This window comes from Oncorhynchus mykiss, chromosome 10 (genome assembly GCF_013265735.2).
Source record: "Oncorhynchus mykiss isolate Arlee chromosome 10, USDA_OmykA_1.1, whole genome shotgun sequence".
Lineage (NCBI taxonomy): Eukaryota > Metazoa > Chordata > Actinopteri > Salmoniformes > Salmonidae > Oncorhynchus > Oncorhynchus mykiss.
The window spans coordinates 62,089,249-62,113,782 of NC_048574.1; the positions used below are offsets into that span (position 1 = coordinate 62,089,249).

The window sequence follows — 24,534 nt, forward strand, 5'->3', positions numbered from 1 at the left end:
TCAACATCGTTCAAGTTCCCTGAAAAACAGTGTGAGCGTTTCCTCTTCGTTCCTCAAGTCTCATTTCCTGGTCATGGCATTTCCGTCGGTCTGAACCTGCTTATTAAAGGTCAAAGTGCAGCCGTAGCAATTTTAAAAGCTTTTCAGCTGTGTAAGCATAGAAATCTACTGTGTTGGGTCTCAAACAATGTTCCCACAGTACAAGCAGGCACGAAGTTCAACATGTGATTAAATGAATCACTGTGCAATCTAAATTGTGCAACAAAAGACCTGCAGTTGAACCCTACATTTATACGAGTGTGGAAAATTTGCACCAAAGCACAAAACTAACCTTGACGTTGTTCTTAGTGTCCAGTCCCTGGATAAAACTGGATAAGCTGGCAAGGAAACGGTCAGCAGCAGTGCCCTATACAGAGAAAGACCGCAAGAACCAGTTAAGTACGCAACCTAACCCTAACAACATTAAATGCCAACATTTAAACAAATAGCAAGTATTGGTAATCATAGAAAATGAATTGTTAGAAGGGACAAAGCCCCCTCAGACCCTGATAATTTGAGTGGCACAGTCATGAGTACACTCAATATGGCCGCCGATTACACGCAAAACAGAACCTGGACTTGAACGTCCATTCTAGCCATTCTATTTCTATGTTGATAATACTGTACAGTACATTACAGTGGCATTGTTCCAGGGTAAGTATAGGGGATATTTAGTATGTAATGGTAAGGCTTACTCTTTCCAGGTGGAAGCGTCGTCTGATCTCAGAGATGGCCTGATCAATATCATCACCTGGTGGGAGGAGCTGACTGTTCCTAGCGCCCAATGAGAATCCACCATATCTGCATAAAAAAAACACAATTGCATATGATTGAATAACGTGGTACAGAATGTTCTCAGACCACTACTGATGCCTATGGCGCATTCTAAAGACCTGCAGTGTATTTAGCATTGAGAGATTGACGCCTGCCAGTTTGTTTACCTGAATTCATTGACCGAGATTTTGTTCTTCAAACTGTGAAAAGACACCATGTACAGTATTACCTCCTTTTTCGTTGAAATCAAATGGAGCATTAACATAAACATCTACATTTGTAATGAAATAATACGATCAATTATACCTTTTCCCGATAATCTGAGCATAGGTTTTGACCAGGTAATCTGAGATATTTCTGCCAGTCAGATTTTGCAGGGTACCTTGGTCACTGATTTTCACCTGAAGAGAAAGAAAGAACAAGATTAAACTTTTGTGGATACTACATTATCTGCATTTCTCTCTGTGTGTGTGTGTGTGTGTGTGTGTGTGTGTGTGTGTGTGTGTGTGTGTGTTTTCTTATGTGTGTGTACCTGTGGAGGAGGAAGACCACCAGCTCCCGCTGGGCATTCAGGTAGCATCTTCTTGCGTCCTTCACAGCTGCACTCACAGAGTGGAGAGGGGTTTTCCATACTCCAGTTGCCATTCATAAAGATGTCCCTCACACTCTCCGGTACCTCAGGAATGGCCCACTCATCATCCAACGTGTTGCAAGGAGCATGACTGTTGAGAGAGGTAGAGAGAGAGAGAGGTAGAGAGAGAGGTAGAGAGAGAGAGAGGTAGAGAGAGAGAGAGAGAGAGCGAGGTAGAGAGAGAGAGAGAGAGAGAGAGAGAGAGAGAGAAGGGTGCGGGGGAGAGCAAGAGAGAAAGAGTTATAATCACTCTCCAAAGCGACAAGTATTTAACTATCAACTCTTTTACAACCAGTGAATATCGATACTGTAGTTTAGCCTCACTGTACTTGGTTAGTAGGGGGGGGTCAGACTTACGGTGAGTTACAGAGTGAACCAAAGCCATCATAGTTTGTCAGGGCACCCAGCAGCTTGTTAGTGTCTGCATCCTCAGGGGCGTCGTTGCTGCAACGAGATAATATTGTACCATCGTCACGGAAACAGACACAGCACTACTTCTTACAACCCAATGGGTGACCTTCATTGTATACGTTTACATAACATAATTTCTCTACGTAAGAAACACTATTCTTTGATTTTTGATCTTTGATTTCCAGGCTTTCTAACCTCGGTTGAAATAACTGAGTGAATGCGAGAAGTATCTACATATTCAAAGATATATGAAAACAAAATAAACATTCTGTTGGCACTAACATCGCTCCATAAAGTTAGCGTTGGTCGTACCTGATGAAGGTGAACTGTTCTTCATACATGCCAGGCTCCAGCTCCAGGCTGGGGTACTTTCCAAACGGAGGGACGATGAGACTGAAGACGAGGGCGATGCACACAAACACAGCAGGAAGCACGATCTGAAACCAACACAGGACAAGGCTCCGTTTACAACAGGAACTGATATTTGACGTTGAAGATCTACTTCGCTACCAAATGAGGAGGTTCCAAGGTAAACAATTACCCACAATGCCAGTAAAAATATGGTATAAACTTGCACAGTACAATAGATGCAGAGAGGTCAATGTACCTGCTGCACCATTGCTAGATCATGTAATGATGATGAATTAAAATGTAACACTTAACAACTTTGATCAACTTTGATTTTATCTGTAATGCCCTAATGAGTCCAGTTTACCTGAGCGAAGAAGCCTTTCCTGGAGCGCCGGGCATACAGGAAGCGTTTCCATATCAACGCCACAAACTGCTGTCTAATCAGACGCCAGCCTTTGACCTGATACGAGCCTTTACCATCCGAGCCTCCCAGCCAGTCCGTCTCACGAGATTCTGGGGCAGGAAGAGGAGAAAGGGAATGAGCCTCAAGTGTTCGAGGGTTTCCACTAGTTGCCACAGCCACAAAGTCGAAATATCGTGAATATTGCTATATTGTCAAAATGAATAACATGTTTCATTTAAGGTTCGGGATAGGCATAAGGTGTATTTGTGTGATTAAAGCGAGGGTTAGGTTTAAAATCATATTTTAAGAAGAAAAATTGTAGAAATAGGCAGGGTTTATGACTTTGTGGCTGTGGTAAATAGTGACGACCGTGTTCAAGGAGAAAATGCACAAATATGATGCTTTAAAATGAGATGAGATCCTTTTAGTGAATTAACGGCTAAAACGAAGAGCGCTTCGTTCCAATGGAACGTGAGAGGAGTGAAGTGATGGTTCATGGGTAATAAATGGTACCTGGGTCACCTTCGGAGTCGTTGAAGTCGAAAGCGTCGTCCTCGGTGAAGGGTTTCAGGCAGCTCTGGTGGTCTCCGAACGCGTGTCTGCGGTGCCTACGAGCCGGGATGGTGCCATCTGAATGAAAGACGACACAGAGGAGGTTGAGTCACGGGATAATAACGAGTAACGGAAATGAAGTATTTGCTATAAATGGGTTTTCGATGGGGTAGTATGATAATGTCTCACCAGAGTTGGGAAGTTCAGCAGCGTCCACTCCACTGTCCTCTGCTACTTTCAGGAAAATCTACAAAAATGTATTATAAATACGTTTTTTTTTTTTAAATAAAAGAACCAAAATCAACATACATGCACAATAACTCAATTACAAGAATATAGCATGTAAATATTTGAAAAACAAATGTGTAAAATCCAACTGCTTGGTTTATTTGCCGTACCTCTTCCAGGGTGGTGTCTGAGATGCCGTAGCTGGAGATGCCGAGGTCAGACAGGCGGTCGTCGACCTCGTGGAAGAGCTCCACGAAGGCTCCACCTTTGGCCGCCTCGTAGGGCAGAACGTAGGTGAGTTCATGGCCCAGGTCCTCAACCAGCCTGGCAGCGGGGACGTGCTTGAAGATCACATTGGAGATCATGGTTACGTCTGCGAGGAGGATAAGGATCAAGAGGATTATCGTCAGCATCACTATCGTCAGCATCATTATCGTCAGCATCATCGTCGTCATCATGTTATTGTTATCCAAAAAAGGACGAGTGCCAAACGATTTAAATGATCATTTATTGTTCCTTTCTGATCAAATTGAAAAGGGTACAATAAAACGACCCTTTTGTAGGGATCAAGGTGTGCTCGTAAGGCATTTTTCTGACTTACCAATAGTGGTGGCTTCACTCTCAGGTTCACTACCCAGTCCAGCATCAGAGCTGCTCTCAGAAACACTGTCCCCCTGCAGAGAGAAAAACAACACTGGTTAGTCTAACTGAGATATAAAAAAAAATCTCTTTAGCAAAAGGTGCATTTATCTTTGTCTGATACAGGGCGATTGACTTGGTTATTATGTGACTTAAAGATCAGGGCAGTCTAGCTGTGAGAAGAGTTCAATTTCTGCCATTTCTCACAACTGTGAAGTCTTTAAATCTGCCTTTAAAAGCGAGCCCCGCAGTTTATAGGTGTCGGGATCTGGGGGATTTTCGTCCCTTCATCCCGGATGTATTTCAATCTACCTTTAGGACTGTGAGGGCCTGAGGTTGCGGCTGAGGGAGGCCCACCTTCTTGCTGTAGGAGACAGAGCTGCTGCTGGAGGAGTTCCTACAGGAGCTGAGGGTCAGGTCGAAGTCTCTCTTCACCAGGGTCAGGTAGTAGCCCGTCCCCAGCTGGGTCTTCAGGAACAGGGAGGAGCCCACGCAGCACAGCTTGCCGTGGGAGATGATGGCGATGCGGTCGCCCAAGATGTCCGCCTCGTCCATGTGGTGAGTTGAGAGGATGATGGTGCGGCCTGAGGGGGCGAGAGGTGGGGAGAGAGTGCGATTGAGGGGGGCAGAGAGAACCAGGGGAGGGTGTGAAGAACCAAGAGGAGGACATTAGATTGGATATAAAGCTAGCCGTTAGCCTATTTACACAATAATTTGCCTGTTTTCCATACACATTTGTTTCAGAGCAATTGTTTGCATAATGACAGTCTCACTCCTCCAGCACAGGGGAAATAGTAAAAATTAAATGTGCAGTTTGTTACCTGCACGATACTTCAGAAGCAGGTCCCAAATGCCCCGGCGTGCGTAGGGGTCGACTCCAGCAGTGGGTTCATCCAGGATCACGACCTTTGACCCTCCAACGAACGCCAACGCCACTGACAGCTTCCTCTGCATGCCCCCTGAGACCAAAACAAACAGGGTCGATCAGCTTCAATTATTCTCAGCAATACTACTATTTTTAACAACAGCTGATATAGTCGTTATATCGACAGGAAGGAGAGCCACTTACCGGACAGCGTGTTGCTACGACACTGGCGTTTGTGAGGCAGGCCGATGTCGTTGACGATCTGCTCCATCTCAGCCTTCACCTTCTCCTCAGACAGACCCTTCAGACGGGCATAGAACCAGATGTGCTCCTCCACCGTCAGCCTGGGACAAAGGAGGAGGATGACAAGAGGGCAAGAAACAGATACAGTCAGTCATAAACAGCTACAATCGTATCATGCAAATTAACTTGAGTTTGAAACTACTAGTCATTATGTTTTACTTGAACTAGTGAAGGACTAAAACGGTCAACCCCAGTGAGTATGTGTTAACAGTCATGGTACAGTAGCGATGACTTACATGCTGAAGAGAACGTTGTGCTGCGGGCAGACGCCCAGGTTCTGTCGGATGGCGCTGAGCTCCGAGCGGATGTCCTTGCCCAGGATGTAGGCGGTGCCAGAGGTGGGCGGGAACAGACCCGTCAGGATGGACCTATCAGAACACACAGCCATACCCAACGTTAAAAACGATCCAAACAAAAGATTGCCCTTACACACAAATTCATGTCAGCTGTTTAAAATGTCTAGATTGATAAAAGGTGTATAAACCCCATAAGCCGTCCTGCCACAGCTCTGTGAACCGTGGCACATTGAAGCATATGATTGGTCTAGTTATGTAAGGGATCGAGGGGATTGGATGCAGGTTTTAAAGAAACGCCCCCCAAGATTACGCTCCTTGATCCTAGGCCTTACATGGTGGTGGTCTTCCCGGCTCCGTTGTGCCCCAGGAAGGAGGTGATCTGCCCCTCGTAGAAACCCAGGGTCAACCCGTCCACAGCCAGCTTGTTGCCATGGCTATACACCTTCACTAGGTTCTTGATGTAAACACCAGGCTCGATGTGAGACGGCTCCTCTTCGATGCACACAGCTGAGGACGAAACCAGACACAATTAGCATCTGAAATATCTCAAATCAAAATCAGCCAATAAAAAAAAAAAAGTGTTAAATCCATTTTTTTTTTAAAGAGCAGTAAGCAGATTTTCTTTTTTAAATCTACCTTCTGCGTTTCCTTCCTTTCTTTCTTGTATATTCTTCCCTTGTTTCTCTCCACACCAGTAGGACTTGGCGAAGGGGAAGTACCAGGGTCTGGGGATCCCATACTGGCCTAAAGGGGAGTACCAGGCATCATACATGATGAGTACAAATACACACTCCTTTATGTACAATATAATATGACATTTTATAATATGACAGTTCTTGTCTGGTCTAATTTATTTGCCTAATACCTTTGGTAGACATAAGAAAACGTGTGCAGGTATGCTTGGGAATACATTCAAAAACAATGCAGGTTCATCAAACGACATGACTTCCTCTGGCTGCTGCTTACCAGGGAAGACAGCCTCGATGTACCAGGTCATGACCCCGTAGAGGAAGGAGTCAAACAGCATGAGACAGATGGAGGTGGTGAGGGAGTAGCTATCCTCCTCCAAGGGGCTGGACAACAGGTTGGACCACTGGATTCCCACTCCCTGCTCCTCAAACAGGGCAAAGTACTCACAGCCGAACCCAAACGCCACTGGGGACAACAGGCTCTGGAGAAAGATGGGAAAATAGAACACAAGTTAGAAAAGAGGACTATGTTTATGACAAACAACAAACAGGAAAGTGACAAAGTAGATTCGAACAGTCTTCAGGTCTCGGACAAGGTAACTCGTCATCACGTGAGAGGGTTTCACAAAGCCACCTCCACTATAAGCCCATTCCAACATTACCACGACAACAAAAGAGTGTATTAGCGATCTGAACTCACCACAATGACTTTAGCCCCGAAGCCCACATAGTCCTGCCAGGCCACACAGAGGACGTAGGGCAGGTAGAGGGTGAAGTAGATGATTCCTCCGCAGGCCGCCGCCAGGTTGGCACGGGAGAAGATGGTACTGATCAGGAAGCACTGCATGATGGTTACCACAGCGAAGGAAGCCAGGAACAGGAAGACCACGCAAGGGTCGCTGTAGGGAAGCAGGTTCCCCATCTGATTGGACCAGAGGAGATGGATGAGACTGTGAAACATGATGAATTGTATGTGATTGCGTAAGGGTTCTGTGCGTGTGTGTGTGTGTGTGTGCCTGCTTCCACACACACCTTGAGTATGACCACCAGCAGCGAGGCGGAGATGAGCAGGGGGATGAGGCTGCTGATGAACCAGCTGAGCCACAGGATGCCGTTGTCCAATCCCATGATCCTCATGGTCTCTTTGAGCCGCGCCTCCTTCTCATAGACCACGCCCTTGATGATGAGGGCCACAGAGTACATCCAGGCCAGGGTCATGAAGAGAGGCATGGAGCGACTCATCACCCGCAGGAACCTGGAGAGGAGGGAGCACAGAGAAATGAAAATGATTAAAGATACAGCGTACTTTCGCAGGCAGTGTTAACAACTAACCGGAGCTTGTAGCCTCATCTCTATGCTCAAAAAGGTCTACTTTTCAGCTTGACTCCCTGTGTGGGGAGGGGGGAGCTTTGTTGTCTTGTGTGCTCTGCTATGCTGTGCTGTGTTATGCTATGTTACGACATGATAGGATATTGTGTTGTTCACATATACACTGTAATATTTCATCCTGGCTATAGAACAACAGCATGTCTCCAAGTCTTCGCAGGGCTACTTACATATCGTCCACGTAACAGGGGTAAGGCATCTGTTGGATGTAGACTCCAGTCTTCTCCTTACTGCCTGTCACCGCCCTGACGATGCCCTGTTCTATAACGTCCTGCAGGTAGGAGAAACCGCCCCAGATGTAGCGCAGGTCCTCAAAGGGGTCGGCCCGGGGACCAGGGTCCCAGTAACTACAGAGAGACCAGGGTAGAAGGTTAGGAAGACATGTTCACGATTGGCTTCTACTACCTTATTACAACATACTGGACTCTTTCAGTGACTAGAATAACTAAAAGCATGAAATACATTAGAGTCTACAGCAGGGGTTGGCAACAGGCGGCCCACGGGCCAAATACAACCTGCGAGCCAATTTGATTTGGCCAGCCAGAGTTGTCGCGGTAAACATTTGTATGACATGGATCTTACCCGTCCTTGATCTTGTTGGTGCGCTCCACATTGTCGATGTCCATGCGGATCTTGTAGTTGACGTTACCCGGCAGGTCAGAACTGTTGCTACGGGCGATGTCCGGGAACACTATCCCAGCCCAGAACTTCTGGTTGTCTAGGAGACCCATGGATTTGTTGACCAGTCTTTCCTCATTGGCCACTGGCTCTAGTTTATCCAGGTTCACACACTGTGGAGGATTACAAAAAGGGTTATCAGGCTTTTAACACACTGTGGAGGGATACGAGAAGAGTACTCACTTGATTTCAAATGACTTGTACAAATAAATTACCATTTTCAATTAGTTTCTCATTTTGACAAATGCACATTGAAAAGCTTATTTAAATGGCCATTGGCCTTATTTCCAAGAAAGTGTCACGTGTGCTCCCTCTCCGGCCTCTGGGTCACCAGGCTGCTAGTTATGGGGCACTCCTGTCACCAGCGTTCTGCGCATCATGACACTCACCTGGAATCCATCACCTCCTTGATTACCTGCCCTTTATCAGTCACTCCCTTTTCGGGTTTCATCCCCAGTCGTCATTGTTCCTGTGTCATGTCGGCGCGCTGTTCGTGTTCCTTGTTTTGTTCATTTATTTATTACGCGTATTCACTCCCTGAACGTGCGTCCCGACTCGCAGCGTACAGCGTTGCCGGAGGAAACGTGTTAAAGTAACAAGCTGCACTAATACCGTAAAATCCTGATTGCGTTATAGGAGCCGCAAATACCCTCACAAAAAGCACAAGCTATCAGCATGACTCTTAAAGGTTTTGGGCTCCAGCTTTTTGGGACTCATATACTTTGAAGGGACCAGAGTCACCAAGCCAAGGCCTACATGGTCACCCTAAACTATTTTCAACCCGTACAGTATGTGTCATGTATGATGATCTGGAATGGAAAATTGTTCGGTTGTCTAATAGCGTTTAACCCGGCATGGCAACAACAGTTACTTTCATTGGAGCCATTCCAATGGATCGGCATTCAGCTACAGAAAGCAGGGTTACGTAAGACTCTGACAAACGGACCCAAAGTCTTAAACTGTATTGAATTGATATGATTTGCAAAGGCATGGTAACTGTGATGTTCACGGGGAAGCCCAAGGCTTAGAATTACCACCCTCTATCGGTGTTCAGTGTTAACAGAAACCGACCACGGGCTTATTCGTTACCTTACGTCCTTCACCTTGAACTGAGCTGACAGAATTAGACAGGAGTGTAGACTATGGAACGGGGCCAATTCCACCTACGGTCTGTAAGTGAGCTTATTAGTGTCATCTAAGCGTGTAAATGCCCCTTGAGAACGGAACGCTCACACGCACCTCCATAAAGCGGGAGATGGTCTTGATAGCGTCGTCGGTCTCGTTGAACACCTCTCTCCAGGTGTAGGCCGAGCCGGCGGGGCGTTTGTCCTCCGCAGTCTTGGTCAGGAAGCGGGCCACGTCCTCCGCCTTCCACTCTGTGCCAGCCAGGCGGTCGTTAAAGAAGCGGGCGCTGGCGTTGTTCTGAAGCAGCGTCTAAACAGGAACGAGGTCAAAGACGGCTATATATTCAGGTATATATTCAGGTATAGACGTCGTGTTGGCTGCCTGTAGTTGTTTGTGTAGTGTGGAGCTCTCTCATAAGCATTTCCACCAGTTCAAAGGCAATAAATGGCCTGTGTTTGTATTATGTTTCCTTCAAATCGTTCATCCATCGTATCCATTAGCCTGTATCTATTATCAGGTGTCTCCTATCAATAGCACTCACACCACAAAGTATTATGTAATAATAATTCAATTACAAGCCATTAGCTGGAGAAAATTGAGAAAATGCCTCTGGGAGTTCATTTTTGTCATATATTTTCGACCACTGTGTGGCAGTATTGGACCGGTGATATACATGACTGGTAGGACCATGGCCTTTCTCATAGCACGAGGAGGAGCCATGTTAGGTGGTTACCTCCATAAGAAATGTAAAGATCCTATCACCTACGGTTTTACCTTAAATGAACACGAATCAAATAATGTCATTTCATCGTTGATTGTCCCTTTCCTTTCAACTGCTTGTCAGATTCTCAAAACGATAAACCTGCTGTGTGTACACTGAAAACAAAGTAACCCCTTACAAAAAAATATTACAGTTTTGAAACTGCAGTAAAAGTGCAGTAACTGCAGTCGGCTGTGGTATTTTGGACACCGTAATTGCAGAATATACTGCAAAATTACTGCAGTAAACATGTATTTTGATTTTGGACACAGTATTTGCAGCATACTGCAGTTATACTGCACTCTGACCGTAATTTATTTTCTGTAAGGGACACCATAGACCACGTTAGTTACGGTGATCGAAATCTTTAACAACATCTTGTCAATAAATAATTATAAACCAACCACACAGCAAATGATATATTGCTTGGACTGTCTGGGGGTTCTTTCACTTCAAATACTTTCCCCACCTTCCTAGCTCTGACTTTGCTGATAGCTACTTTATTGAGGAAAAATGTACTTACCATGACTGTGATATGTGGTCATCCCACCTAGCTATCTTAAGATGAATGCACTAACTGTAAGTGGCTTTGGATAAGACAGTCTGCTAAATGACTCAAACGTCAATGTAAAAGATCTTCCAAAACGGCCTTCTTTTAGGCTAATAGGAACCATGATAACAGTAGCAGACTCAAACCCTATTGACACCAAACCTATGCGTGGAACCCTATCTTGTTCTCGGTGTTCTTCTAAAGTGCCCGATACGGTTGGTATCATGACAACCGATCAAATCAAATTTTATTTGTCACATACACATGGTGAGCAGATGTTAATGCGAGTGTAGCGAAATGCTTGTGCTTCTAGTTCCAACAATGCAGTAATAACCAACGAGTAATCTAGCTAACAATTCCAAAACTACTACCTTATACACATAAGTGTAAAGGGATAAAGAATATGTATATAAAGATATATGAATGAGTGATGGTACAGAGCGGCATAGGCAAGATGCAGTAGATGGTATCGAGTACAGTATAGCTACTGTATACTGTAGTTACAACTGTAAATACCATGAGATCAGATGAGAGAGTAGAAACTCACCCGAACCAGGTGCATCTCATCACTGCTCTCCATGAAGGTCCAGACTTTAGGCCTCATCTCCTCCCACATCCCACCCAGGTCCCTCAGGATACCCAGCTCCTGGAACGTCTTGTTCATCTGGGGAGGTGGGGTGGGAAGAGAGAGAGAGAGATTGGAGAGAAAGAGAGAAAAGTTGATATGAGGGAGAAAGAGGGGAGAAAGAGCGAGTCGCGAAAGAGATCAGAGAGAGTTATAGGAGAGCGAGAGAGAACGGAGAGAGATGGTTAAAATGGCTGCCTGTCCTCGATGCCGAGTTAGCGGAGAAACATTTATACGTAGGTTCCTTTGGTGTTCCTTCCGTTAGAGTCTCTCACCTCGTGTATGATCCTCTGTGTGGCAGGAGTGTCGGGGGTGTAGAGGATCTTTCCCATGAGGAGAGGCTTCAGGGCCCTCCAGATCATCCTGGAGACGGGGCTGGCTTCCAGACTCCTCATCATGCTGTTACAGTACGGAGCTGAGGGGCGGAGGACAGACGGACACAGGTTAGTATCACACCACCGTATGCTCAGTATTCTGTAGCCTTTACACTTTGAAGAGGGTTACTGTGGCTATCTCTGTCATAACACCAGGGAGGAATACACTGGTGTCCATACATCATGTACCCCAAGCTCAAGCTGTTAAAAGTTTTACAAAAAATTACAAAACGGAATTTGCATCTGATTGAAGTGCATGGAGACTCCCTTTTTCTACTATAAAATTAGTAACAAATTGATCCACGTTTGATATCAGTAAAAACCATTAATTAATGTAAGAGTTCAGATCAGGGAGTTGACCAAGGACTCACTTGAGGTGTTGTCGTAGGCGGACACGGGTTCGTCGTCGCTGCCGTTGCCGCCGTGGTTACCGAACAGGGCCTTGTAGTTGTTGTCCTCGTACCAGTTGAGCGACTTGATCTTCAGTCCGCCGCCCTCGGGGTGGCCACAGACGATACGGGACACGGCCTGGTACATGTGGCTGGGGGAGCCCGTGGCGTTGACCGTCAGGTAATGGATCTCGTTACGCATCTCCTTCCAACTCTTCATACTGGCCAGCTGGGGGAAGAGGAGTGGGGTGTGGACGTTTAAGACACCATAGAATACATCTTATGAGTCGTATTATTGAGTTTTTAATGCATTTGTCTGGTACCGATTTATTGGAATGCTTACTCTTGTATTCGTGTATTGTGTTTTATTGTGTTTTGTGTATGCGTAAATTAAAGTATTTTCAGAGTACAGTAATATGTGTCAAGTAAACACATGATTACACCATGTGCCAAAGACATGTTGAGACATGTTCTGGAACCGATGCACTGTGTGAGTTCAGAGAGTTAATGAAAGCTATTCCAGGTAGGAGCCTTTGGCTGCAACGGGCCCTGGTCAAAAGTAGTGCACTATATAGGGAATAGGGTGCCATTTGGGAAACAGACTTTGTTAGACTTCAGGTGAAAAACACTTGTCCTAACTGCCTGCCTAACAGCCTGGGACAAATACAGCAACCGTTCTTGTCGCACTCACTCAACATGACACGGTAGCCTGAAGATGTTGAAAACATGTGGCTTGTGTGATCTATTGTGCAAACCCCCCCCCCCACCCCCTCCCATATTTTCAATAAAGGATTTTTATTAAACAGTTTGAATACTCAAATCCTTATTATCCTCAAGTCCTCACTACTTGTGAGACTTCTGTGTCCGGTAATAAATTAGAATAGCAATGGGTTCACTGTGCACACTAGGTCAGAAATGCTGACAATCCACAAACATTTAAGACCCTAAAAAACTTCTATGAGAGTATAACTTTTTGTTGTTGTTGTTGTTGTGTGGACCCATCACACCTTTTTGCTTATCTGAATTCCCAGGATTTATGCACCAACCAAACGTCTGGGAGAGCGTGATGCTCCCCTTTTTATTGAGTCTATTTAGCTCATCTGGGCCTGTAGGTGTGTAATGTAACGTTCCGAAAACCAGGCCGACCTGTGTGCTTGAGAGTGCGACAGGCCCTGTGCGTGTGTATCAGTGTTTGCACAATGGAGGAAAAAGAAAAATGGCCCGAGAGTAACCTAAGAAAGGAGCCACAGTGGACTCACCGCACAAGTGGCTGGTTATCTTGGAAAAACACTTTGAAGACGGTGGACGGAGCTACAATGAAGGCACCGATGCATAACAAGGTCTTTTGTCATTTAAAAACGGAGAATAGAACAGGTCAGTAATTATAACCCAACTCAGCATCTTTCTGGAACTATGAAATATATATTGGTTTTATTACCTAACCTTGTTGCATAACATCTTGTGATACGCGATGAAATGCAACAGACTGGATATTGTTGCACAGTTCCAGTAGTTTTCTTCCACAAGGAGACGACTTCAGACCCTCCGACACGCAACATATCTTCATTGACACCGACCCTTTAATTAACAACCCTAGTTTTCCTAGAGCTGCCCCCTTTTGGACAAAGATGACAACACGTTCTTAGCATTTAGAATGTTGTCATAATTTAGAATGGTGTCATCGTTTAGAATGGTGTCATCGTTTAGAATGGTGTCATCATTTCGAATGCTGTCATCGTTTAGAATGGTGTCATCGTTTAGAATGGTGTCATCATTTAGAATGGTGTCATCGTTTAGAATGGTGTAATCGTTTAGAATGTTGTCATCGTTTAGAATGGTGTAATCGTTTAGAATGGTGTAATTGTTTAGAATGGTGTAATCATTTAGAATGGTGTAATCCTTTAGAATTGTGTAATCATTTACAGTCAAGTTTCTCATAACAAAGACAAAGAAATTCCAGCAAACTCCGAGATCCGCCCTCAGTGTTCTGTGGTTGCAGCTGATTTCGGGAGCCGCCTCAGCAAGTCACATGCTTCCTCAGCTCCGTCCAAAAACACACAAAGATAGAACAGGGCAGCCAGTGGGAGGACGAGAGGAAGAGAAGGTTTTTTCTCCTCTCCACCACCTTTCTGTCTGTGCCTGTCTTTCTGCCTCATGCCCCGCGGGCCAGACATGTAGCACGCAAACAGGCCGAGTCATTTGAGGAAGGCTGCGTCTGTTCCAACACCTCGTGCCTCCAGCCTGAAGAGAGGTTACTATAGGTTATGTCTCCGTGCCAAGGCAGGTCAGTTAGCTACGAGACTAACTAAACGTCTTCCTTCTCACACCAGGGAACAGAAGCAGCTAACGGCAAAAAGCTGTGGTTGAGGTTAACTGAAGGTTGAAAAAGGTGTATTTTTTCTGTTTTTGAGACATTCATACCGGGAGCTTCTCTTGTCTTGTAACATTGCTGCTTGTTTGACTTGAGTAGGGAGGGGATCATTCCATCATTCGTGTAAGGGACTTATCTTCGTCCATGGATTTCCTCTGATGACACATACAGTATGCCAGGTGGATATACAGGGACATACAGTTCTGCCAGAGAGCGTATGCTGAACACTTCAGTGGGAACGACCTCTCTTTCCCACAGCTGACGGCTTCCTTATGTTCCGCCAACTCAGCAGTGCTGTGGCTGGAGAGAGGGGAGGTGGTAGGAAGAGAGGGCGGAGGTGGAAGGAGGAGAGAAGGGGGGAGGACAGGGAGTTGAGAGTCTCGTGACAAGGTGATCTATTGTAGTCTTTTTCCCCCTAGTACATCCTGCTAAGTCTCTCAGCGTTTCCCAGCCATGTACTGTATTGGACATTACTTTTATTTTTGTACTTTTATGTCTTTGTACTTTTTACCCCTTTGTCTCCCCGATTGGTACGTACAGTCTTGTCCCATCGCTGCAACTCCCGTACTGACTCTGAAGAGGCGAAGTGCGAGAGCCGTGCGTCCTCCGAAACACAACCCAACCAAGCCGCACTGCTTCTTGACACACTGCTCGCCTAACCCCAGAAGCCACCCGCGCCAATACGTCGGAGAAAACACCGTACAACTGGCGACAGTGTCAGCGTGCACTGCGCCCGGCCCGCCACAAGGAGTCGCTAGAGTGCGGTGGGAAAAGGAAATCCCGGCCGGCCAAACCCTCCCCTAACCCGGACAATGCTGGGCCAATTGTGCGTCGCCTCATGGGTCTCCCGGGCGCGGCCCGGTTGCGACACAGCCCGGGATTGAACCAGGATCTGTAGTGACGCCTCAAGCACTGCGATGCAGTGCCTTAGACCGCTGCGCCACTCGGGAGGCCCCCATAGTGGACATTTCTATTGTAGCTAGCACAGATTTGGTTACTCCAGAACTGGGTCTGATATGTTGGGGGCAGTTAGCTATGTTGACAGTGCAGATGCCACAGAGGGATAGCGTTACAGTTTGGCCATGTCCTGACCTGGACTGGTACCAACTGGACTGCTGACACTAAACAGTCGATTTGTTGCGAAAGACTAACCTTGTGTACAAAATTGCAGGGTTACAGCCATTTGAGGTGGCCATTTTGTGAGGGCCAGAGCACCAAGCTAGCTTGTTTATTATTGAGGGGACAGATGGGTTTTGTTCGCACATTGCGGTCCAGAGATGTGCAGCGGTAGGACCTGTTTTTGTCAGACCACTGCTACAACTGATGGCTATCTTTGTGGTTGTTTTCGGCCTACATTCAAATGAGTTCACGGATAAGGCAGGTTGATTCAAGGGTTGTTTAAGACTATCCAAAACAGATGCAGACCCATAAATGTACGTCGAAACATACATGTGTGTGTGTGTGTGTGTGTGTGTGTGTGTTTGTGCCTGACAGACAGCACCTACCTCTACAGCCAGCGCTCCCAAGCTCTCTAGCAGACCGTCGGTTGCCGCGGATACCTTCTGGACGACCTCAGGGTCGGACTTCACGTCCTTCTGTTGTGGGTGAGGAGGAGGAGGGAGAAAGGGGAGAGAGGGGGAGGGGGGATAAAAGACATGAGAACAAATACTCTCCAGGGACACTTCAGAGAGGGGTTCCTGTTCAACCTCATCTGTTATTGACTGTCAGAAGAGGGCCGCTGAAATGTGAGCTGCTGCACTCTCACAGCTGACCCCAGACCTGTACTTAGTGGCTAAGGTGCATCTGAAATGGAACCGGATTCCTTATATATTGCACTACATAGGGAAAAGAGTGCCATTTCAGACGCACCTTAGCCACTAAGTACAGGTCTGGGGTCAGCTTTCCTTATAGGTCCAATATTGCTGCGTTCCATTGTCCATATTAGTGTACCACTTAGAACACAAGCCTAATGCAAGGCTTAATTTTATGTGCAGTTGTAGGATGTGGATATTGGATCAGGGCCTATATCAGTACTCAAGAGCGGTCGGTTACTTTATACTCTATTCAGAACATGGGGTATTTATTCAAACCCTAGTCTAATATCCCGGATCTGTTTTGTTAGGGAGGGAAACCTATTGGTCTTTTTCAGAACAAATAGTATCACCATAACACCGGTTTGGAATTACGGCTGATTCAGCAGTATGATATTTCAACAAATATTTACAACATTTTCTCCCGTGTTAGTTGACCATTGCGACAGCATTTTCATTGGCAGACTGTTCTGTACACTTTGGCACCTTCCAAAAGCTTGTCCCAACAACCGGACTGAGAGTTCTGACTGAGCCAACGCAACTGGGTCAGCTAAAATGGACCACTCCTCTATTTGCATCCAAGTGTGATGGTTATCTGAGGGGTACAGGGATTCTATTCACTGAGTCCTATTATTGTTGAAATTAACACACTGTATTTTTCTGTGTGTGTGTGTGTGTGTGTCAAAAGTCTATATTCAGACATCTGCCACAACAGGGTTCACGGCCTCTCCAACTCCCATTACGAGAAAGAGACAAAGGGACGCGTTCATTGTCAAGCTAATGTTTTGTGACAGGAACAGGATTTCTAAATCTTGTACAGAAATATGGTTTGATAATTCCGGACCTAACTAGTAATCATGCCAGGGAACATGATGTTCTCTTTATCAGAAGAAGGAAGGCTTGGTGTCAGCAGGCTAAATTATCCCGCCATAAAGTGTGCTTTGTGTGAAAGTGAGTGCAAAGGGAATAGCTTATTCAGTTTGTCTGACTGACCAATAGTGTAATAATACATTCATTGAACAAATGAAGATTGGCTAGGCCTATGGAATTGTGTTATTAGGCGTTCGCTCTTAAAGCCCCCAGTGTTAAAGTGTTCGGTGTTAAAGCCCCCAGTGTTAAAGTGTTCAGTGTTAAAGCCCCCAGTGTTAAAGTGTTCAGTGTTAAAGCCCCCAGTGTTAAAGTGTTCAGTGTTAAAGCCCCCAGTGTTAAAGTGTTCAGTGTTAAAGCCCCCAGTGTTAAAGTGTTCAGTGTTAAAGCCCCCAGTGTTAGTGTTCAGTGTTAAAGCCCCCAGTGTTAGTGTTCAGTGTTAAAGCCCCCAGTGTTAAAGTGTTCAGTGTTAAAGCCCCCAGTGTTAAAGTGTTCAGTGTTAAAGCCCCCAGTGTTAAAGTGTTCAGTGTTAAAGCCCCCAGTGTTAAAGTGTTCAGTGTTAAAGCCCCCAGTGTTAAAGTGTTCAGTGTTAAAGCCCCCAGTGTTAAAGTGTTCAGTGTTAAAGCCCCCAGTGTTAAAGTGTTCAGTGTTAAAGCCCCCAGTGTTAAAGTGTTCAGTGTTAAAGCCCCCAGTGTTAAAGTGTTCAGTGTTAAAGCCCCCAGTGTTAAAGTGTTCAGTGTTAAAGCCCCCAGTGTTAAAGTGTTCAGTGTTAAAGCCCCCAGTGTTAAAGTGTTCAGTGTTAAAGCCCCCAGTGTTAGTGTTCAGTGTTAAAGCCCCCAGTGTTAAAGTGTTCAGTGTTAAAGCCCCCAGTGTTAAAGTGTTCAGTGTTAAAGCCCCCAGTGTTAAAGTGTTCAGTGTTAAAGCCCCCAGTGTTAAAGTGTTCAGTGTTAAAGCCCCCAGTGTTAAAGTGTTCAGTGTTAAAGCCCCCAGTGTTAAAGTGTTCAGTGTTAAAGCCCCCAGTGTTAAAGTGTTCGGTGTTAAGTTTAAAAAAGTGTTAGTATTTTAAGTGTTTCTTACCCGTATGGGCTTTAGGAAGTCCAGGTTGGACAGGAAGTGGTCCTGGGCCTTGTTCAGCCAATCAGGGGAGGCCTTGCAGATGATGTCTTGAGTGAGCCGTGACACATTCTTGTCGGAGATGGTCACAAACTCCTCCAGAGAAGTGGTGTTACACATATCTCTAAGATGGACGCCGAAACCTCCAATCAGGACCTGGTAGATAATATGAAATTGTATTTCAGGGATCAAGTTCTCGCAGTCGAGAAACAAAAAAATAAATGTGTTTCGAGGATGTCGGGGATCATTTGTGATGTCGTGTTTTAACTGTAACAACTTTCACAATGAATGCCTAGTCAGGAATGATTTATGCAAATATTAGAAACAGAAATTAGAAACAGATGTTTTGAATCATATATCATCACAGAAAAGCTGTTGTCATATCTCTGCTGGCAGTACTACTGCCTCTAGGGCAGTGTTTCCCAACACTCAGTCCTGGTGACGTGTTTTTTTTTCTTCCCCTTAGCAATACACAGCTGATTCAAATAAATTAACTCATCATCAGGCTTTGATTATTTTAATCAGCTGTGTAGCGCCAGGGCAAAAAAAAACAGAACGTGCTCCAGAGGCATTACCAAATGTTCCTATGACTCAACACAAACAAAGATGTTTGGGGAATGTCATTTCTAACCTATCAGAACCACTCTGGAATTCCAGTTTAAAAAAATGATATTCCAGGAAGGTATTTGCTTGCGGAATGACCCATAATTTTTGTTATAATTCTACATTTCCACATGGTCATAGCTATCTCACAACATGGTCAACAACTAAACATGTGAAACATGTGCATTGTGCCGCTTTTCAGTCATGCATGAGAGAGACTTGTTTTTCCCACTTAGGGAGGCATAGCTCGAAGGTCCCACCGGTCTGAGGCGCATACAGTGCACATGTGTCCAGACTGGCTGACTGAGGGAGGGAGGCAGAGGAAGGGAGGGAGGCAGAGGAAGAGAGGGAGGCAGAGGAAGAGAGGGAGGCATAGCTCGAAGGTCCCACCGGTCTGAGGCGCATACGGTGCACATGTGTCCAGACTGGCTGACTGAGGGAGGGAGGCAGAGGAAGGGAGGGAGGCAGAGGAAGGGAGGGAGGCAGAGGAAGAGAGGGAGGCAGAGGAAGAGAGGGAGGCAGAGGAAGAGAGGGAGGCAGAGGGAAGCTGCTGCGGTGAATAACAGTGTATTACCACATCCAAGCTGGGATGAACTAGATAATAGCCTGGCTGAGACAGCTTCAGGACATTCTTTCTGTGTAACTGTAGAGTGGAGTGGAGGAGTAAAGAGTTGACTCCCTTAATGACCTTGACCCTCAGCATCACAGGTTACTTTTGAACCAGAGACAAACTGTTAGATAACTGCACTACTTGGTACCTATGGGTATTAAAGGCGTCAATGGTTTTTTTTTTGTGTGTGGATAATACTGCCAAATCCTTTACCAAACCAAATATCGCAAATTGATTCATATCAGAAGAAATGTATCTCAACAGAAAGCCGGACTAAAATCCCCTGAACATTTCTACAATGTACTGTAGGACCTTCCCAGACGATATGTGGAAAAAGGCCAGAGAGAGAGGGGGCTGATGGGTAATAAAACATCCCCAGGGGTTGGGGGGTGGGATACAGTTAATAGACCCACCGCGTGTGAGTGAGCCCCTCTGCACATGCTCCCTTTGAGGCAGACAGAAGATGGAGGAGAGACGGAGGGCGGAGCTAAATCATGTGACTTACTGCCCTCCAACTACAGACAGTGAGGAATTGTGCTGAAACTGAGCTGAATTATTTTCCATGAGAAAGAGGATGATATGAGCCACAGACTCGGTTCTCTCCGCAACACCACCCCCCTTATGATGTCATTACAGGGTGTAGCCGTCTCATTACAAGTGTAGCCGTCTCACGGTATATATATATATATATATATATATATATATATATATATATATATATATATATATATATATATATAGTTACAGCGTGTTAGATGCCAGCAAACCAAGGTCATGGCATGCATGACTGCCTTTAAAAAGGTACTTGATGTGGTGACAAACAGAAGGAGAAGCCTTCTCTTTTCTCCTCACACAGTGAACATGTTTACCTTCTCTAGGTTGAGGTCAGCCTCCACAATCTGCTGGACGGCGTGATGGGATAGGGAGGCGTTGCGATGCAGGAACGACGACAAGGTCTCCTTATCGCGGAGAAAGTCCTTCAGCTTGAAACCTTGAATGGGATGATGGAATGCACATTCAACAGACTGACTAGGAACGCCGCGCTGCATACTTAGAAACGGATCTATTTAAAAGACAGAAAGGTGTTTTTATGGATACAATTGTGATTTAGCATCGAAACTCATCGTCTTGAATAAAGAAATGATAGCCTAGTATCTGGGGGAACTCCAAATACAGTGTTCTTTGGGTGAAAGCTGTAAAGTTCTCAATAATATGGTATTGTAGATATATTATACTAATATACTGGCATGGACAGAATGGAGTGATACAGTGAGGGGAGAGATATCATGGACCCAGTTTACCCTGAGGGCTATTGTGTTCACTGGGTCAGAACATTCCAGAGAAGTCATCTCCACTTAAAAACCAGTTGAAGTCAGCTCAGCACTCTGCTGCTTCGCACTCCGTAGCCGGGGTTACTCTAGGGCGTTCCACTTTGGCCCAAATACTGAGCTAGAGTTCTGGGCTCCTCACTTTTCACTCTGTTCCGTCCCTCCCTGCCCAGCTTGAATTTGTAATCTCCTTACTTAAACATTAACGTCTCTGTGTTTGTGTTGCGTTAGTTAGCACAGTGACAAGAGTAGCTACCGGATACATGGTAAAGTAGCAACATTACCCCTTGGAGGAGGGGGGGGGGGGGGTTACTAGAAGGTAGTTTCACCCATATCTAGGGCCAAGGAGTTTTTCCTGGTCAACCCTAACCCTATACTATTTGAAGAAAACTTATACCTACAACTTTGTCTGTCCCTGTAGGAGAACCCTTTTGGGTTCCAGGTAAAACTCAACTGGTAACACAAACTAGACAGGAAACACTTAGCTGCCCCAGAGGCTCCTGGGAGCAGGTCAGGGGGGACGTGGTATGTGTTGAAGAGACGTCCCCACAGCATCGAGACCACTCCAGTAATTAGAGACGACCCCAGAGCATAGAGACGACCCCAGAGCAAATAACCAAGGAGTGGTCATGAGCTCTAATCATCCTGACTTCAGGAAACAAGAGACTGGAGATGTGCCTTAGCAACAGTACTGAGTGAGAGTACTGCCATGAAAGACCAGAGGGATAGCCCCTAAAGGTACTGTCTGTCTGCACTTGGCCCCTAACTACTTAGTGAGAGTGCCGCCATGCAAGAAAGAGGGATAGCCCTGCACTTGGCTTAGGTGGTGACTATGCTGCGTCTCTGACCTACCAAAACAATAACAAGTAGGCTACAACAATACGAGGCAGACTGGCATCCAGGCTTGTCACTACTGGCCGTGGCTTCTGGTGAGTAATACTTGATAGACCCGAGGAGACTCTGATGGTTCACCTGTTCCCAAACCTCACTGACTCAACAAACAACCTACAATCAGACAAACAAAATGGCTGCCTTTGCCAAGAATGACAAAAGACAGTTGGCTACAGATCATTTCAGGTTGATAGAAGAAGACGTGGAACAAACGTACTGCACTACATCGGGAATAGGATGCAATTTGGGACACGGGGGACAACTGTCCTGACTGACTGAGTCTAATAACCTGAGAGAAGGAAGCTGCTTGTGGTGTTATTCAACAGAACCAAAACGGGAAATGAGATTCTGGCTGATCTGGAACTTGACCGACCGACGGGGAAGAGGACAAAGAATGTGGGACACTAGGCGAGCCAGACCACTTTGAGAAGGAGAATTGTGCGTGCCGTGCATCCGCGCGTCAGTGTGAAGAGAATAGTTTTTAGCGACCTTCGAAAGAACAAACGACCCACCTAGGAAACCCCGTCAATCAGTCTGGCTGACACACCAACCCATTACATTAAAGCTAGTTTTTGTTACAAACCCGAAAAGAGAAACGCAATCAGCATCATATCGATATAGAACATACAGTGAGAGAAGAGAAAAAGTCTGGATTTCGTGAGATTAAAGAGAAGTGGATATGTTTCATGAATAAGATTAAAGTGCTTCTGTTGTGACACGAGGCACTAATTCTAACAGAATTAACTTTCTCCGCTTTGACATAATGGCACTCCCACTGTAAGGCTTTATATAGGGGAAGGATTTTATAGAGGGTCAATGCAGAGCTGTGATCTGCTCCTAGACTCCTTTTAAACACTGACGTAACCAATGTTAAGACGGGTTGCTTTTCAAGTCTTGGAGTTAAAACACGGGTATTTTTAACACTGACACCTTTCTCCACGTTTGGCCAAAACGGTTCACGTGACTCGTTTTAATTTGCCCGCAACATAATTATGCTGAAAGGAGCTGTTACGCAATAGTGTTGACACGGTCTTTGTGACCTGAATATCTCAGGTAATATCTTAACTGTGGTCGAGTCCTCTGGAAGGAAGCCTAGGTGGGAAGTTGTCCTGCAAGAAGTAGATAGACGATAAATGCATGTTGGAGTGGAAATGTGAAATGCTTTTTCACACCTTTTCTCTATCCAGGCCATAGTGGGGTCAGTGAGCTCATGTTCTGAAGCGATTCATCTTTTAGTGGTAGGCCTATGTCAGTCTCGGAACTACTCTTTGGTTAGATATAGAATCGCGATAGTATGGTTACCACAGACACAGTTAATTTATGCTCCTTTATGTGATAACGAATGACATTTGTTGTCTTCAAAATGTGTCAGCTTGATGGCTTAACAGCGGTCTTAGCGTTAACCTCGATGAGGTGCCATGAGGCTCACCCAGCAGTTGATATGACATAATAAGCCAATTCAACCTAAAAAAAAAAGTCAATTAATAGTCCATGTCAGTTGAACGTTGAAATATGACATTGGTATAATGTTAAGTCAACGCATTTTGCCCGGTGGGTAGACAATATGTATGGCAGATATGTAGGTGTGTGGGGACTGGGACACCTCAAGACTCATGCAAGGGAAAGATACTATCATCAACCTGATATCCTCGAAGACCTTTCCCCCCTCTTCCTGGGCCAAGGTCATGACACCCCCATGTACCTTCCACTCTGAAAATGGCCACTCAGCAAGAGCCAAAAGTGAACAGACAGTACCCATTAAATCTGTGGAGCAGTGTGCAGGAGGTTCTTTTCAATGGTATTCAGTTTTATCATGCAGTTAATACGATTACTTATTCACCATCTGAAATGAGATGGACAGTAACGCGAGGGGAGACGAGAGCACATAATGATCTCTCAAACAGGATGTAGACACATTCCAAGCCCAGGGTTGGTTCAGTTCAGACACAGACACAGCAGTCAAAACATTAAAGGGCCACTTAGTTTCAATCTGTATCCTGTTGTGATGGGTGGGTCCAGGGAGGTCTTCCTGCCATTTAAAGAGATAGGACAGGACATGGGCGCTGCCCCCCCCCCCCCCCCCCCCCCCCGTTGGTCCAGCAGCAACCTCCCCACCCCAGGACTGGCATGGACTGATTACACCAGTGCTATGCCAACCATAGAAATCTAATTACTAGAAGGGACAAAGCCTGGTCCCATATTTGTTTGTGCCATCAAGCCAACTCCCAGCAGATCTGTGACTAGGCTAACAAAGCCCCTCAGACCACCACGCTTTTTGACTGGATCACTCATGGGTACACTGAATCATAGAACATTTACTGGAATGAGAACGTCCATTCTAGTAATTATATTTCTATGCTGCCAACCTGCACCCATTGCCCTCCATTATGAGCCAAAAGGCCCCCTTTTGATTAGGGGCTGTATGGTCCCCAGTAATCTGCTTTCCTTCGCATTAGGAATTTGAGTTTTCACGGAGGCCATTAAAATCTAAGCATGCCATTTGCTCTGAACTCTCTGCACCGTATGGCCCCAGGAAAACGAGGACTGAAACTGTCAAACAAGTCTCAAGTTCAGTACTATGTGCTTCAAGTGTACAACGTGTGTCCTACGTCTATAGCTAGAAGGCATGTACAGGTAGGTGATCATACCTACCTACTGAAAAACCAGGCTAACCAAACTCAGATCAGTATGCGTGCAACACGTCTATGGCTCAGGGCCTATGTATGCAGGTGGGTACAGGCTTAGGATCAGATTCAGTAACATCAATGTACATGCAGAAACATACATAAAATGTGATGTCATGCAGTACTTTAAACAATACGCACAAATATATACATCAACGTAAATATATGGACGGTGCATCAATATCCAT

The 24,534-nt window shown here is 45.6% G+C and overlaps 1 protein-coding gene across 5 annotated transcripts in view; it reads right to left on the minus strand.

Annotated features, from left to right (window-relative positions):
* Positions 1–24,534, minus strand: part of LOC110534463 (phospholipid-transporting ATPase ABCA1) — a 40,967-nt gene that overhangs the window by 8,368 nt on the left and 8,065 nt on the right. For 2 of the 5 annotated variants that reach the window (XM_036933597.1, XM_036933598.1), the window contains exons 6-35: positions 20,313–20,434; positions 18,195–18,386; positions 15,945–16,034; positions 12,051–12,297; positions 11,581–11,720; positions 11,228–11,344; positions 9,485–9,679; positions 8,150–8,358; positions 7,738–7,914; positions 7,214–7,436; positions 6,882–7,103; positions 6,459–6,663; positions 6,129–6,236; positions 5,825–5,999; positions 5,433–5,564; positions 5,098–5,237; positions 4,850–4,987; positions 4,341–4,612; positions 3,991–4,063; positions 3,560–3,762; positions 3,351–3,408; positions 3,123–3,239; positions 2,571–2,719; positions 2,168–2,292; positions 1,802–1,888; positions 1,346–1,535; positions 1,120–1,214; positions 981–1,013; positions 735–840; positions 332–406 (exon numbers count right to left, since the gene is read on the minus strand). In XM_036933597.1, the coding sequence (XP_036789492.1) occupies positions 332–406; positions 735–840; positions 981–1,013; positions 1,120–1,214; positions 1,346–1,535; positions 1,802–1,888; positions 2,168–2,292; positions 2,571–2,719; positions 3,123–3,239; positions 3,351–3,408; positions 3,560–3,762; positions 3,991–4,063; positions 4,341–4,612; positions 4,850–4,987; positions 5,098–5,237; positions 5,433–5,564; positions 5,825–5,999; positions 6,129–6,236; positions 6,459–6,663; positions 6,882–7,103; positions 7,214–7,436; positions 7,738–7,914; positions 8,150–8,358; positions 9,485–9,679; positions 11,228–11,344; positions 11,581–11,720; positions 12,051–12,297; positions 15,945–16,034; positions 18,195–18,386; positions 20,313–20,434 (4,415 nt within the window). The remainder of the gene's footprint in view (positions 1–331; positions 407–734; positions 841–980; positions 1,014–1,119; positions 1,215–1,345; positions 1,536–1,801; positions 1,889–2,167; positions 2,293–2,570; positions 2,720–3,122; positions 3,240–3,350; positions 3,409–3,559; positions 3,763–3,990; positions 4,064–4,340; positions 4,613–4,849; positions 4,988–5,097; positions 5,238–5,432; positions 5,565–5,824; positions 6,000–6,128; positions 6,237–6,458; positions 6,664–6,881; positions 7,104–7,213; positions 7,437–7,737; positions 7,915–8,149; positions 8,359–9,484; positions 9,680–11,227; positions 11,345–11,580; positions 11,721–12,050; positions 12,298–15,944; positions 16,035–18,194; positions 18,387–20,312; positions 20,435–24,534) is intronic. The other 3 variants (XM_036933602.1, XM_036933600.1, XM_036933599.1) reach the window with 3 other exon arrangements.